At 45.2% G+C, this 15,598-nt stretch overlaps 1 protein-coding gene across 1 annotated transcript in view; it reads left to right on the top strand.

The window, feature by feature from the left end:
• gse1b (Gse1 coiled-coil protein b) overlaps nt 1–15,545 on the top strand; it is a 161,133-nt gene extending 145,588 nt beyond the window's left edge. Inside the window, 15 exon segments of the mRNA XM_029454477.1 lie at nt 3,428–3,594; nt 3,880–4,080; nt 5,601–5,691; nt 5,693–5,769; nt 5,910–6,274; nt 6,672–7,002; nt 8,302–8,939; nt 9,092–9,204; nt 9,294–9,561; nt 10,782–10,810; nt 10,812–10,896; nt 10,985–11,359; nt 11,782–12,120; nt 12,659–12,762; nt 13,074–15,545. Of these exon segments, the coding sequence (XP_029310337.1) occupies nt 3,428–3,594; nt 3,880–4,080; nt 5,601–5,691; nt 5,693–5,769; nt 5,910–6,274; nt 6,672–7,002; nt 8,302–8,939; nt 9,092–9,204; nt 9,294–9,561; nt 10,782–10,810; nt 10,812–10,896; nt 10,985–11,359; nt 11,782–12,120; nt 12,659–12,762; nt 13,074–13,214 (3,324 nt within the window). The 3' untranslated portion in view covers nt 13,215–15,545.
• The last annotated feature ends 53 nt before the right edge of the window (nt 15,546–15,598 follow it).

Raw genomic sequence — 15,598 nt, 5'->3', positions numbered from 1 at the left:
GTGGGGCCTCCAGCAGCACGGGGCCACCCAACCAAAGAATGAAGAGGTTAAGGGAGGTGATGTGGACAAGAGGTTGAGATGAAGGGGTAGAGGTTAGGGGGGGGGGCAACAACCGGGATGCGTCACGAAAGCTGCAGTCATAGCATCTCCCCTATATCTGCGGTGCCGCTTCAGCAAGCACATATAACTCTCATTTTCACAAAGAGCCACGGGGGCTGTAAAGTACACACATATACACACCATCAAAATGTCTCTCTCAAACAAAGAGGGTACTGTCGGGGCTTTGCTTCCATTGCTAAACACTGATCAGGAAGGATGCATCCGAAGACAAGGGTCTACTGTACACTCTGGCACTTTTACCTTGCCCCTTTACCCTTTACACTTGTCTCCCCTTTTTGTCTCCTATTATCATTCAAGTTGTATGCCAAATTATTTATTTTTGCCAAGATATCTTTGTGCCATGCCATGACAAGCCTGTGTTTTTCAATGTGACAGGAATGGCATTGTGCTGACAAAGGGATGGGTGTTGAAAGGGGACACAAACAACCAGAAATGAAGATTTAAAGACAAAAGCAAAGTCTGTTGGAGGAAGGAGAAATACAGAGAAGATGGTTGCATACAGAGGCAGGAGTCTGTTTTCTGGATCCCCTATAAAGCATGTTTGTTGCCGTGTGTAGTAGTTTGTGCGTGTCCTGCTTTCTTGCGTGTTGGAAGGGTTGATTGGTGTCTCTCTGGCTGAGATACAAGTCTTTCTTTCAGAGGGGAGGGGGATGGGGGGGGGGGGGTGATAGGCAAGTCAGTGAAGGAGGGAGGGCTTGGTGCGTTGGCATTTTGCTTTAATGACTGCAGAAGTCTGCTCCCGCTGCTGCCTGTAATTGCTTTTTAATTGGCAATTTGGATTCATGGCTCCATCTGAGAGGCGTAAACGAGCGCTCTACAATGCGCAGGGTCTCCCACCCTCAGTGGGGGTTACAGGGGCCTGGCTCACACAGAGGAAGATGGCTGTTAATGGATGTGTCTTTGAGTCTGAGTGCTTGTATTTGTGCTCTGTACTTTGAATATGACATAGTGCTGGTGAATAGTGTGTTTATATGGAAGGCTGTTTTTTTGGCAGGTGGTGAAAGGTCAAAATGGGATAGCTGGTTGGATGTGTAGGTGCCTGAGTGACTAAGGTGCCTCTCTAATGGGGATGGAAGGTTGCTTTCTTTGTGGTGTATGTGCTTTTTCAAGGTGCTGACCTGTTACACCCACACCTTTTGCATATTTTTCTACAGGCCTACACGCACGCACAGACAAACAGGGACTAAGCTCAGGCAACAAAGCATGCCAGCCATATGTACACATTCTCATTTACAAACCGGTTTGCACATTCCTTTTTGTTGATCAACTTGTATATAAGAGGGTGTTTTTGTTTTTCAGTGACGATATTATGTTAGAAGCAGGACGCAGAAGCCAGTCAGACTGAAGTTGCAGGAGCACCACCATGCTTTGTTGTTTTACACATGGATCGTTGTCCCATCCTCTTATGATGCGATTTCTGTGAAATGTGTTGGAAAGGACCAGTTGATTTAATTGTAGTGGTACTTTGTGTCTGGCAATTGCACCAATTGACAGTTATTGAGTCATAGCCATGATTATAAAACTATGCCCCTGTCACACACAAACTATGTGTGTGACACAGACAGGATATTGGATATTATACACAGGTGCAACAGACATTGGATTCATACCAACTTCTGGTCACCAGATAAATACAAGATAGTGACTTATAAATAGATTATAAATGGGCTGTGCATGATTTGATTTGCAGACAAAGTTCTCGTGTTGTTTGGTTTAACGATAAGATTCATTACCTTCTGTGGTCCCTTTCTAGGCTTGATTAGTGGTTACATTTGGGGACAGATTGAGGCAAAGGTGCTAATTGGGCCTGCTTCACAGGCAAATACACATAATACAACAAACATACATCATTTTAATCATGGACCTGTAACATCGGCGGTGTTAGTCGAGCAATGACAGCTTTGCTAAACACGGATCACTTGGTTAGCAAAGCTGTCATCAGTGTGATTACAGCAATTGATTAACCGACAGTGTGATAGAAAGCAGCTCCTCCTGTTTCTACTTTATCTTTATGATGCTCAGGTGGTGATGGACTGCAGAAATACACACAGTATGTGAGCATGAGTTCATCTGCAAGTTCATTTTGGGTTAAGAAAAGACATTTGAATATATATGCGTCTGCTTGCCTGCCACAAATGTTACCTAATACTTCCAGCCAGCTATCGGTAGTGTTGGACTGCGAAGCAGAAAAAAAGACTTTTTGGAAAAAGAAGGAGAAGGAGCAAACGAAGAGCTTGGCATCTTGCGGCTCCCAAGCCACAATCTGATATTGACTTCTTTTGACATGTATGTACCTCTTTTCCAGTTGGCTGCTGATTGGAAGGGAGCGTCCACCTTCTCCCTGTGCTCATAAAGCTTTGAAAGGATGGAAGTGGCGTAAGGGGTTTAAGGGGACACTGTGAATTGAAGCGCAACAAACAACAAGGAGAAAACAGCAACATTAATCTACTGCATCTTTATATTTCCTTTCTCCCTTCTTTCCATTTTGTTGTAGTTGTTCCCTTGCCAACTTTCAATTTGCGTTTGGTGGGAGATGAGAACCTGCAAAAATCCTCCTCGACTGTATATCCCTCAATAAACAATTTTCTTGTACAACTTACAAGGGTTGTACGTTTCTCTGTTTTGCGATTGCATTTGTAGGCAAAGGGAAACCAAAGCTTCAGAAAATGCACTCCCACTCCCACAGCAGGATGTCTTTGTAGCTCTGAAACGGTGTATGTGACTGCTGAGAGTGTGTGTGTGTTTGTTGTGGGATTGGATAAGTGAGACCAGGCTTGCTGCCAAAGGGAGAGAGGGAGGTGAAAGAGAAGAAAGAGTAAGGGAAACAGAGGCAGAGGGATGTTGCTTTTTGGACTTTGTTGTCTGCTTTAGTGTTTAAGTTGTGTGTGCGCACACACACACACACAGACATGTGCACGCTTTGCCAAGATCAAAGTCTGCTATTGTGCATCCGCCCTTACCTCATCATCATCGATCATAAGTATGACATCTCTCGTTTACAATTAGAGAAAAACAGCAAGGTCGTTTTTTACCACTCTCTGGCTGCTTCCTCCATGTTTATCATATATTCCCCACAGAGAAATGTTCATCCGTTTATTTCTATAGGAAGGTGGTTTGTGTGGGAAAGTGAATAAAAGTGCCTGAGGTGGGGAGAGAGAGTGAGGGAGCCTGCTGCACCATAAACGGCCCTATTCTTTCCCCCGTCTCACAGGATGGGCTCCATGAGCATTGACAACCGTGACGGTCACAGGTCTTCACGAACAATGACGATGACTCTCTCTCTCTCTCTCCCTCCATCTCTCTCCAGGCTGACTCGGGGCCTCGTGGGGCCAGCAGGGAACGTCTGGGTGCAGAGGGGAACCACCCACAGGAAAAGGGTGGCCCCTCGGTCCCTGCCCATCTCCTGGGAAACCCCTATGCCTTTGGTCTCACCCCCGGTGCTGTCATGCAGGATTCACGTTTCCAGCCTCTCAAGTGAGTCACACAATGCTCTGCATGTGTCTCCGGATTTAAGGGTTTTTAATGGTTTTCCATTTTTAAAAGGAAGTTTCTCCATACATTGTTATAAGTGCATGATCAATAATTCATCGGTGTATTAAACTTACTGGAATAAGTAGCCACACCAAATTACAAATAATTAGTTGTGTTGGTGCTGCGAAACTGATTCATAGAGTACGTGTGTACAACAGTGGACACATAGAAAATCCAACTAACTATTGTTATTCTCTTTTGTGCCCCTACCCCATCTCTTAACTTCAGTTTACCCAGACAGTTGCCTAATGCAGTGCCCCCTGGTCATGTACCAGAAGAGTACCTCCGTGGTTTCCGGCCCTATGCCACGACTGAGGATGCCCTCCGCATGCCCTCTTTGCCCATGGGCCTGGACCCCGCCACTGCAGCTGCCGCAGCTGCCTACTACCACCCCAGCTACCTGCCCCACCCCTCCTTCACGCCATACAGGTAAATCTCTCCATTAATTTGTTTTGTTGACTTGGCACCCATTTCCTCTGAGAGCAAATTGTGCAAACCAGTGCGTTTGACGGAGCTCAGTATTTGTTATGCTTAGACTCAGCAGTAAATGCATTTGTGTGTAGGTGACCTTGAATTCATGTTACCAGAGGTAGGATGTTGATGTTGTTTATTTGTATAATTATTTAACTGGGGGAGAGATTTCAATGAGAAAAGAGTTGAAGAGGGAAGTGACTTACACAGATGGCAGTACATATTTAAAAAAAAAAGTCAGTTAACAAATGCAAAACAAAGGTCACAGAGTATTACTTAAAACAATTACAGATAAGAGCAGAGTTGATCATATTGGAGTTCTAAGCTGTATTAGTGTATCATCATCGGAAAGGCTGCTGCTAAGAAGCCTCTGTTTGAAAATCTCCTGGTCAGTTGTGTCAAAATGCTTTTAAGAGATTGATTAGAAAATGCATCACTGTTTATTTCCAAAGGTTGGAGTAATGTGAATTACAACCTTCAGAGCTGCTGTAATGATGTTATATTGCTTGCTAAATTACAGTGCAGTTCTTCATAAAACATCAAGACATTCAAGTATTATACTTATTTGACAGATTTTTCTTGGTGTACCTAATATTTTTTTGCAGTCTGCAGCACAAACAGACTGTGGTATTTGCATTATTAATGAAGGAGTTGTATTTGTTTTGAAGCTTCTTAAACCAAGCCAGTTAATAGCAAGACCCATTTGCCTTGTCTTTACCCCAGCTAGGTTATGCCTATGAATAAAATATGAACATCCAAAAGAGAGCCACGGCTGGTTTTGCCACTTAACTCCATATATCTGGAGCTTTTTCATGCATGCTTTGTGGGAAATTACCATAAAAGAATCCCTGAACTGTTAATACATCTAAAATAAGACGTATCCTGTTCACTACTTTTATAAAAAAAAAGAAGAAAATTAGTTTTGTTTCAGGTTCTTTGCTTATTGCTTTATAGTGTTCCTTATTGGAGTGACAGCCCAGTGATCATAAAGAGAAAACACCAGCAGCAGAAAATGTATGTGAAATGTTTGTTTAAAAATACATTAATTTTGAATGTATGCTACGTATGATCATGTATACTCTGTGTGCGCTGAGAAGGACCCTGCTTGCTTTGGGCCATCACACAGGCTGCGTGCCCCTGGTCTGTCAACCCCGCAAGATCAGAGGACTGCAGCACCCATCACACACTGTGCTGTAATGGATTTAATGAGGGGATGAGCAGTGGATGTCACACACATACACAAAAACACACAGTTGTGCATCAACGCACAGCGCAGTCTCTCGCTAGCTGCTGTGTGGTGATTGAGGTTAGCTGACAGACGCTGCTGCTTTCTTGAAAGATGGAAGACCCTGTGATGTCGCTTCTTTGGGAGAGGCACGCAGGTTAATGAAAGTGAATGCCGTACTGTCACACGGAGAGACTGACTTCCTCTCTTTCTCTCTTTCTTTCTTTTTTTTATTTCCATCCTTATCTCCCAGGATGGATGACCCGTTCTGCCTCTCTGCTATGAGGTCACCTTTCTATCAGCTGCCAGGAGGGGGAGGTTTACCTCCCATGCATCCCTCTGCAGGTTCACATGCACCTCCCAGGCGTGCGCTACCCTGGAGACTTCACACACCCCTCACTGTCAGCACTGCAGTCTGAGAGGTAAAGTCCCCTTAATTCACGCATATGTACAATGGCAAGTGCATGTGTACAGTAGATCTCAGCTGTGTGCCGTGATTTCTTTCTACTTTAACTGACTTCTTCTTTCTACTTCTGCCTCCCTGTCCACTTTTGCTTTTTAGGCTTCAGCTGGAAGATGAGCTGCGGCAGAGAGAGAGGGAGCGGGAACGAGAACGCGAGCGGGAAAAAGAGAGGGAGCGTGAGGCAGAGAGGGAGAAGGAGAGGGAGAGGGAGAGAGAGAGGGAAAGAGAGCGGGAGAAGGAGCTGGAAAGGGAGAGAGAGCGCGAGCGGGAAAGGGAGCGTGAGAGAGAGAGGGAGAGAGAGAGAGAAAGAGAGAAGGAAATGGAGAGGCAGAAGGAGAGAGCACTGAGGGATAAGGAGCTGCAGGCGTCCAAGGCCATGGAGAACCACTATCTGGCTGAGCTCCATGCGATGAGGGGGCAGGAGGACCGAACCAAGCCTGAGAGACTCACCCCTAATCGGGCTGGTATGTGTCCATGATGCCCCTGTAGCTTCCATAAGCCCCTATATACACTTTATATCTAATAGAGCTGAAACAATTGTCAAATAAAAAATGTTTTAACTGCAACCATTAATGATAATCAGTTAATTGTTTAAGTCATTTAAACTATTTGCTTAAAAAGTCAGTGGTTTCTTACTATGTGTTTACTCTTCTTCATGTCTGGCTATTGGACTGTTGGTCAGACAAAACAAGCAATTTGATGACATCACCGTATGCTCCTGGCCACTTGTGATAGACATTTATTTTACTATTTTATAGACTAAATGAATAACCCATGAATTGAGAAACATAATCGTGAAGTGAAAATATTAGTTGCAGCTTTAATATCAAAATTGATACCCTGACCTTTCTCCCTCCACAGATAAAACCAAAGAGCCCGCCCCTCCAGCTCCCAAACCAGTCCCGCCAGGACTCCACTCTTCAATGGTCCAATCCCATCATCCCATCCCTGGTTTAATCTCAGGCCACGGCCTCTTCATGGGGGCCAGCGCTGTGGGCACGGGGCTCTCGGCCTCTATGTTAGCTCAGAGGGCCAATGAGGAGGAGAGGTGGTTGGCGCGGCAACGTAAGCTGCGGCAGGAGAAGGAGGATCGTCAGTACCAGGTGTCTGAATTCCGCCAGCAGGTTCTGGACCAGCACCTGGACTTGGGCCGGCCAGCTGACGCACCAGATCACAGAACAGACCCACACAGGTGAGACAACCTTCACAGTGCTTACCTCATTGCAGTCCAGCCAAACAAGTGCAGAGATTTCAAACCCACTTACCTGGCAGTATTTATTTCCACTTGACTTGGCGATTGAGGAGTTGTTTTGCCCATGTTATCTGATAGAGAGAAGCAGTTCTGGGGTCTCTGTGACACCGACAACGTGTGCTTTCAGTGCAAACACTATTGTTGGGGTGTTTGGCTGCCGGTCTGTGCTAGCCTTTTAGGGACAGATGTGCCTGTGTTCTGAAGCCTCAGAAGCTAGGAGGCTTTAGAAGTTTGTTTTCAGGCAGGACTGGAAAAAAAAGATAAACCCTGTCAGAAGCATCACATCTACTCTATTTCTGTCCATGCTTCCTTCCAGGTCTGACATGTAGGCAAACAGGCAGCTATGTTAAGGTGTTGATGTAGGGGGTAAAGTGGGGTCCTGATGATGATGAGAAGGAGGTCCTGATGCTGTTTCGTGTATAGTGGGTGGGGGTTTCAAACAGGCAGTGAGTGGGACGGCTAAGATACACAAAGGCTAATTCTCGGCTAATCCCCTCAACCTTGCACAGCGTAAGCCCCCTGCTTACCCTCCTTTGTGACTCTGCCTGTGTTTGGGTTGTTGTGAGCGGTTCAGGAGTGAGGCTGTGGTTAATGCTGAACTGGTAGGACAGGAGAGATACACAAGTATCGGTAACCCTACGGTATAATCGCAGAATCACAGCTCACAGGCTGCAGATTGCAGATAACACACATTTACACACTGACACACACACACAGAAATGCAAACACAAACAGGGAGGCATAGATAATTTGACTGGTCATGCACAGTGCGCTCCTGCCAGGCTTGATTTGGAAAGATGCTTGAGACAGTGTCCATCTGCCTTTCTTTCTTCCTCACTGTTGCCATTTCTTTTCCACCACCCATATCATTATTCCTTTACAAGTATCTTTTCAACCGTGCGTGCGTGCGTGCGTGCGTGTGTGCCGTGTGCGTGCGTGCCACACTACAAGAACCTAACGGATCAAAAAGAGGTCTGTGTATCTGGAGGACATTGTGTGCCTTGGCCACATCCTCACTCTGCTCTGGGCTACTCTGTCTGGGCTTGATAACACTGCCTTGCACAGACATACTGACAGGGACTGAAAGGGAAATAGGCAAGGCATTTAAGCACTATGGTGTGTCCCTGCTTTGCATGTGTGATTTGAATACACCTTTAATCGATTTTAGAGGAGATATGGACATTGTGAAGTATTTCTAAAAGATAAACATGATTTCCCTGTTCCATTGTATCTCTACAGATCCATACCAAATCACCATGAACCAGGAAGCCGGGACCTCCACTCTCACTTAGGCGCCCCTCCACCCCTCATCTCCCCCAAACCTCCTCAGCCACCACGTGAACACCACCCTCCCACCACCTTGTGGAACCCTGCATCTCTAATAGAAACCGTCTCAGAGTCCAGACGTAACCACGAGCCCTCAGGGATGGGACACTATGAGCTCGGTCGGCTTCCTCCAGGACCCTCCAAATATGAGGACGGAGCACGAAGGAGAGAAGGGGTAGCCATGGAGAAGTATCCCCCACTGAGAGGTCCTCCGGGCCTGCCGGAACCCAGCACATTCCTTGCTGATCTGGAGAAATCCACCCAATCCTTTTTCAGCCAGCAGAGGGCATCACTGTCCCTGTCCAGCCAGTATGAATTGGAGGGAGCCATGAAAAGTAATGCTGGAATAAAGAGCCTCCAGGGACACCCAGGGCACAGTAGACATGGACAAGGGCAAGGAATGGTTGCCGGGCCAGGGATGGGACAGGTAGCAACACTGGCGATGGGTCCAGACACAATGCTGATCTATGACGAATACCTTCAGCAGCACCGAAGGCCTGTCAGCAAGCTGGACATGGAGGAGAAGAGAAGAAGGGAGGCCAGGGAGAAAGGTACTCACCATAGGCATACTACTGCTGCTACACATGATCACGTGCATTCTTACCAGCTTTGATCATAGACTATATCTTGTTTTATGTAACATTTGAGTTTATTAGAGGATTTAAAAGTGGGGTGTCAGTAGTGACCTCTCTGCTTGCTGCAGGTTACTACTATGAGCTGGATGACTCGTATGATGAGAGCGATGAAGAGGAGGTGAAAGCCCATCTCAGGAGAGTAGCAGACCAGCCCCCACTCAAACTGGATGACTCCTCAGAGGTAAAACACTTGCCAACACATACGCTTCCTGTGCTTTCCACACACACTTGTGACAAAACATTACACTAAGATTTTCTTTCTCTGCACAGAAAATGGACTTCCTGGGAGCGTTTGGCCTGACCACGGTGGGCCGACGAGATGAGCTGGTGCAGCAGAAGAGAAGGAAAAGGAGGAGGAGGCTCAGGGAACGCAGCCCTTCACCGCCTTTCTCGCAATCGAAACGCACTCCTCCTCCTCTTCCCCAACTCAGCACGCGCTTCACCCCTGAGGAAATGGATCGAGCACCAGAGCTGGAGGATAAGAAGCGGTTCCTCACCACGTTCAGACTGTCCCATGTCACTATACAGCAGAGGAGAGGTACGGGAATTTATAGTAATACGCAGATTAAGCCCAGTCTATGTAGCGGCTCCTCCATCTCACACTTTTGATTTACTTAGTCGTGTTTGAAACTGCTCTAAAAACCCTGGTAAATATATATGAATAATTCTGTCCTCCTAATATGGCTCCTTAGTGTTGCTTACCAACCGTTTTGTTTAATTATGTTTCAAGAACTACGTTAATTAGTGGAAGATTTAACTGTGCGTAACAATGCCTCTTAGCTATACTTAATTAAATACACTATTGCACCGGTATTGTTTAAGGAAATAATTGGTGTGCCCAGGAAGCTAACTCCATTGCCTCCAATGTTAGAGTATCAGAATTAAGTAAAGGAATCATTTTTATTGACATTGATGAATACAAAATATCCGAAGATATTACTGCAAGGCACAGCCGAGCACACATCAGTGTGCCTCAGCGAGCTAGTTAGAAACCACTACATTACAGAAGTGACCCTGTGCCCTCTACACGCCATACAAACATCCCCATCCATTACTCATATCATGTCTCTCCTCTTTGACATCTTATTTCAGCAGAGTTAAGAAGAAGACTGATTGCATGCTCATTTAGCCTGTCAAAAGTAGTATTCATTCCCAGTCTGCTCTGCAGCTTGCTGACGCTTCACTTCAGCTGAGCTCTGCCTGCTTTGCATGCGCCGCATTCTCATGAATATGTTGACTCAAGCCTTGAAGGAAATCATAAAGAGGTCAAACAATGATCACGTCAACCTCAAAGCCCTGTATAATGTGCAGCATATTCTAAACAATGTATGCATAATGTTATGCTTTATATTGCCCTAGTTAGAAAGGTGGACTTGTGTTAAGGTTCTGTTTGTAGACACTTGCAGTTAAACGTACACACACACACAAACACACACGCACACACACACACACACACACACACACACACACACACACACTGACAAGGAATTGGGAGTGGCAGCAGTGGGATTTACAGTGATCCTTGTCTAATCCTTTTGATTTACAGTTTGCTGCCTACAGATGGCAGTGCGCTGCCTCCAATGCTGTTAGGCCACACTCAACCTCCTTTTACACACACACACACACACACACACACACACACACACACACACACACACACACACACACACACACTAGGTAGTTAGGTAGTATAGGTGCTTATGAAATTGTGAATAAGCTAAATACAGACAGGATTAACTAATTGTCTCTGTCTCATAGATAATGAAAGGGTGGTGGACCTGCTTCACTGCCATTAAAGAGAAGAGCGTAACCTTGGATACCATCAGACAGGCCCCTCATCCGCTGTGTAAGAGCCCTCCAACACAGACTTCTGGTGAGATATGTTTCTAATTGCAGCGTTCCATCGGTAACAATGTTGATCTTGACCTCATCATGACTAACACATGTTCCAATGATTGCAGATTCTGCATTTGCCCAGCCTTCCTCTGAATCAGAAGGCCACCACAGTGTCAGGCCACATAGCCCCTCCTCACATCGCCCAGCGTCCCCCAATGGTCATCCAAAACCCCTTGGGGAGACATTAAGACCAAAGGAACCCCCTTCTCCAGCTGTCTACCCAGACAAGGCCCGGGGGCCCAGTGAGGGACCGGTCTCTAAGAGGAGCTCCAGCCTGCTGAACAGCTTGCGGCCCCCTCACCCCCTGCAGGCTAAAGAGGGCCCTCACAGCGTCAATGGACGCACCAAACCCTGGGACAGCTTCACCCCGGAGGAATTTGCCCAGCAGTTCCACGAATCTGTGCTTCAGTCCACTCAGAAGGCTCTGCAGAAACATAAAGGTAAAGCCGCACCAGCCGGGCTTGTTGAGTATCTACCTACAGTCCAAAACATCAAACACAGCAAATCTGCGTCATTTGAGAAGCTCTAACGAGCAAATGTTTATGTTTTTTACATGATGAATGAACTTAATTTATTAATCTATTACTATTTGTTGTTAATTGTTTTTATTAAATGATCTGGAGCTGAAGCGATAAGTTTGTCTATTGATTATTGATTGAATTTGTCATTTGTTTGCAAAGAATTCACCAGTTCCAAAGATGTACTTGGTTTTCTTGGACTTCTGTGATAGTGAATTTAATATCTTTAAAATTTGGACTGGCTTTTCATTATTTTCAGAAATTTTACAGTGAAATTATTATAAATGGATTAAATACAACAAAACCTTCCCTTCTCTCCCATCATCATCATCATCGTCCTTTAGGTGGTGCCACGGGGATGTCGGAGTCGTCCCACCTCCAGGAGTCCTCTGTTCACTACAACATTCCAGAGCTTCAGAGCGCTCCTGGTCGGCCGCCGCTGCCGCATTCACAATCTCACTCAAATGCACATTCATTTTCCCATCCGCTCTCGCATGCTCACCCTCAGCCCAACGGGCAGCACTTCTCTGTGGGCCTACATCGGGAGGCCTCAGGGACGAGGGAGGACCTGTCTGGTCCAGAGAACTCTGAGGAGGAACAGGATGAGGAGGAAGAGGAGGTTCCTGCTTCCAAGTGGCAGGGGATTGAATCTATATTTGAAGCTTATCAGGAATACGTTGAAGGTAAGCAGCTGCAGTCAACATGCAGTGATTTAAAATGATGCTGTTTAAAATCTCATAACTGCTGTTTTTATGGCTCTTCTACCTCGTCTTATATGACTGATTCATAACCCCGCCCTCTGAAAAAGCCGCCGACATCTCATTATATTGGTTCATAATTTAGAGTTTCCCTTTATTCCTGGAAAATAGCCATGTTTTTTTAACAGTTGTAGTAGTGTTCTCTCGTCTCTACAAGGCATCCTTACTCTACGCCGTTCAGTTATGTCCAAGTAAATGTGTGTGAATATCAGTTGAGAAGCTACCCGACCAATCCGAGCCTTTTAAAACGCACAATTTGAACCGTGTGTTTCATTAAATCGTAAACATGAAGACACATGCTTCTGAAAACTAAAGAGGTAAATTACCCTCATAGCATCTGCTGCAGCACAAGGACACCATTCTGCAAAGTGGTCAATGTTCACTGCTCCCAGGCTTCATTTCTTTTTCTCCAACTCTTGTTTTTTTTCTTCCCCATTTTCTCTCATTCGGTTTGGTCGTGTAGAGCAAAGTTTGGAGCGACAAGTGTTGCAGAGCCAGTGTCGAAGACTAGAAGCTCAGAACTACAACCTCAGTCTGACCGCTGAGCAGCTATCTCATAGCATGGGGGTAAGATGCATGCACACACACACACACACACACACACACACACACACACACACTGAGCCTTCTAACACAATTTGCATCATCTCGAAGCCCAAACTCATCAATACCCTTCTCCACACATTGAGGATGAATTAAACACGCCTCCTTGAAAAACATGCGTTCCTTCTTGAAAAATGATCAAAGATACAGTTTGTTCCATGAATGATATATCACTGTGTTCTTTATTATTCTCACATTGTGGTTTCTCCTTGATATTGATGCCATGTAACTGAAATCACATTTTTTTGTCTTCCGTCTCTTCCTTGTCCGTGTAGGAGCTGATGTCCCAGAGACAGAAGCTGGCAGTGGAAAGGGAGAAGCTACAAGCAGAGCTGGAGCACTTCAGGAAGTGTTTGACGCTGCCACAGACACACTGGCCGAGAGGCGGCCATTACAAGGGCTACCCTCCCAGGTGACCCCAACACGCCGACCCGATGGCCCCCGGCCATCCCCCCTTTCAGACTGACACCCAGAGTTTATTTTTCATGGCCTGGTCCACATGGCTCCAAGGAGGAGAATATGGCTGGCTAGATAAGATGAATGAATGAATTGAGTGAATGGATGAATGATCGATGAATGCACAGGAGACAGGACCATACAGTGAAGGACAGGCAGTCTTTGGATTGTGGCCAGCCAGGGACTGTGCCACGAGCCACTAACGTGTGCCAATGTAGCCAACCCAGAGCGCATGGGGCAGGAGTACCTGAAGATCAACACAAACACACATAATGCACCTGCTTGTCACACATTCTTCAGTCCCTGCTGCTCTATTGTTCAGTCCCTGCATCCCTCAACGCCACAGCTACACAGACAATCCTGCCAATGAGGGAGCAGCTACCCCAGCAGGGGTGTCGTCAAGAGACTTGAACGCTCCAAAGGCTTTGGGCCAGTCGGGACTGATTTTATCACAGTGGCCACATGAGCTTTTGAACTGGAAATGCACTTAAGAATAAAAGCTGAACAACTACCTGGTGGTACTGTGTTACAACAAAGAACTGTTCAAATTAGGGAAGAACTTAGAAAATGCACATTTTTTGGAAAGAATTAAGGAAATGTTTTATTTCGAAATAGAAAATTTGAGAATAAGAATTTTAAAAGGGGCTTCAGCCTTGTATTGTATATAATATGAAGACTTAAAAGAATTTTGTATGTTTTTATTACTTTAATCATTGTTCTTTTAAAGAAAAAGCCTGCCATTTTTATATGTTTATGCTTTTTTTTTTTTTGGGTTGGAAAAGAAAGCCTTGCTTTTAGTGTTTGTACTGCTGCTGGCCAGAACAGCTCATTTTGAGACATTTAGCAAGAGTCAGAGAACAGGACACTCCTCCTCTTACTCTCTCCTGACCCAGCCACAACCACCTCATCTGGCATCTGAGCAAAGCTTACTTAGAGGTCCTGAGACATGACTCCCATCCTCTCATCCCCCTTCCTTCACAGCAACATGTGTCTCTCTGTTTTAATGCCCATCATCAACTCCTCTGCTCAGCGTCCTTGCTGCTGGCATGACTAGTTAGCTTATGATATTCTCATACAGAAACCAGTTGAAATCCAGTGAGTTTTTATTTTTTATTTTTTTTACTTTGGTCACTTGACATACTTGATTTTGTAAAGACATGAAGAGTCTCTTAAGCAGCCAGCTCATGAAACTGGTTATTAATGCTTTATCCTACCATTGGACCTTTCAATTCACTTTGTATGACATTATGTAGCATTAGACTCAAACAATATGACGGTTTGCATAATGTTACGCCTTACGAGCCCTTATCAGCAGGACACGGTGCCAAAATTTCAAAAACAGTAGCATTTTGGATTCTTAGTTTCACATTTAGTTGCAATTAGGTAGCCAAAACATTCAAACCAGAACGGCCATCTTCCTCTGCTGAATACCTTAGACCCCCCCACTCATCCGCTTCCTGCATTTACCCCTTTTCAGGACTCCCCCCCTATCCAAAGTTGCCAACATGTTATAATTACCAGCCTGGAAATCGCACACAAAGCAGATTCTAACTGGGCATTTCCTAGTACATATAACGATCAGCTTCAGCCGTCCCAATTTACAACCTCCGCCAGCGAGGAGTTACAACTTTAATAAACTTTGAAAATGTGCAAAAATAGTTAATTTATAAAACTGAAGCAGAGCGACCCCCCTACATACAGCATAATTATTACAAGTGCCTCAAGAATTTGGGAGCATGTGAATGAGTTGCAGTCCACATGATGGAAATTCTACACATAACACCAGTGATCAGGGACTTTACATTGAAGTGTCTACTGTATGTCTCACACCTTCAAATATGTGCATGCCAAGAACAAACACAGAATCCCCTAATCTAAATGTATCTCCCGAGAACTCATTTAAATCATGACACTTTTTTTATTTTACAAATGAGGCCCAAGCCAGTTGGGGGGGGGGGGAATCAGGTAGATACAGAATGTAGTCTGTCATTTTTACAGAGCAGAAGAGGCACGCTGAGGTAAGCTGCCAATGACCTGAGGAGGAAGGTGCAGAACAGTGAGCCCTTACCCAGCCTCCCTGTGTCTCCAGCCCACGCACGCTCATGCAATAGCCCCATTACTCAGTGGAGGATGTCTAGATGCTGTGAAATCCTGTTTTTAAAATGTACTTGTTTGAATTCATTGTAATGTAATATATTCTTTGTTGAATGTAGTAATTAGGTATTTATGAATATATGGCTGTGATTTCAGACAAAAAAGAAATAAAATATTTCAAAAATGTTAAATATCAACCTTTGTGTGTTTGTGGGTGCTGGTAAGGGTGGATCATACATCATACATACAA

Source organism: Cottoperca gobio, chromosome 3, assembly GCF_900634415.1.
Source record: "Cottoperca gobio chromosome 3, fCotGob3.1, whole genome shotgun sequence".
NCBI lineage: Eukaryota > Metazoa > Chordata > Actinopteri > Perciformes > Bovichtidae > Cottoperca > Cottoperca gobio.
Note: the sequence above shows the minus strand (reverse complement) of the source record. Positions and strands in the feature narration are given on the sequence as shown.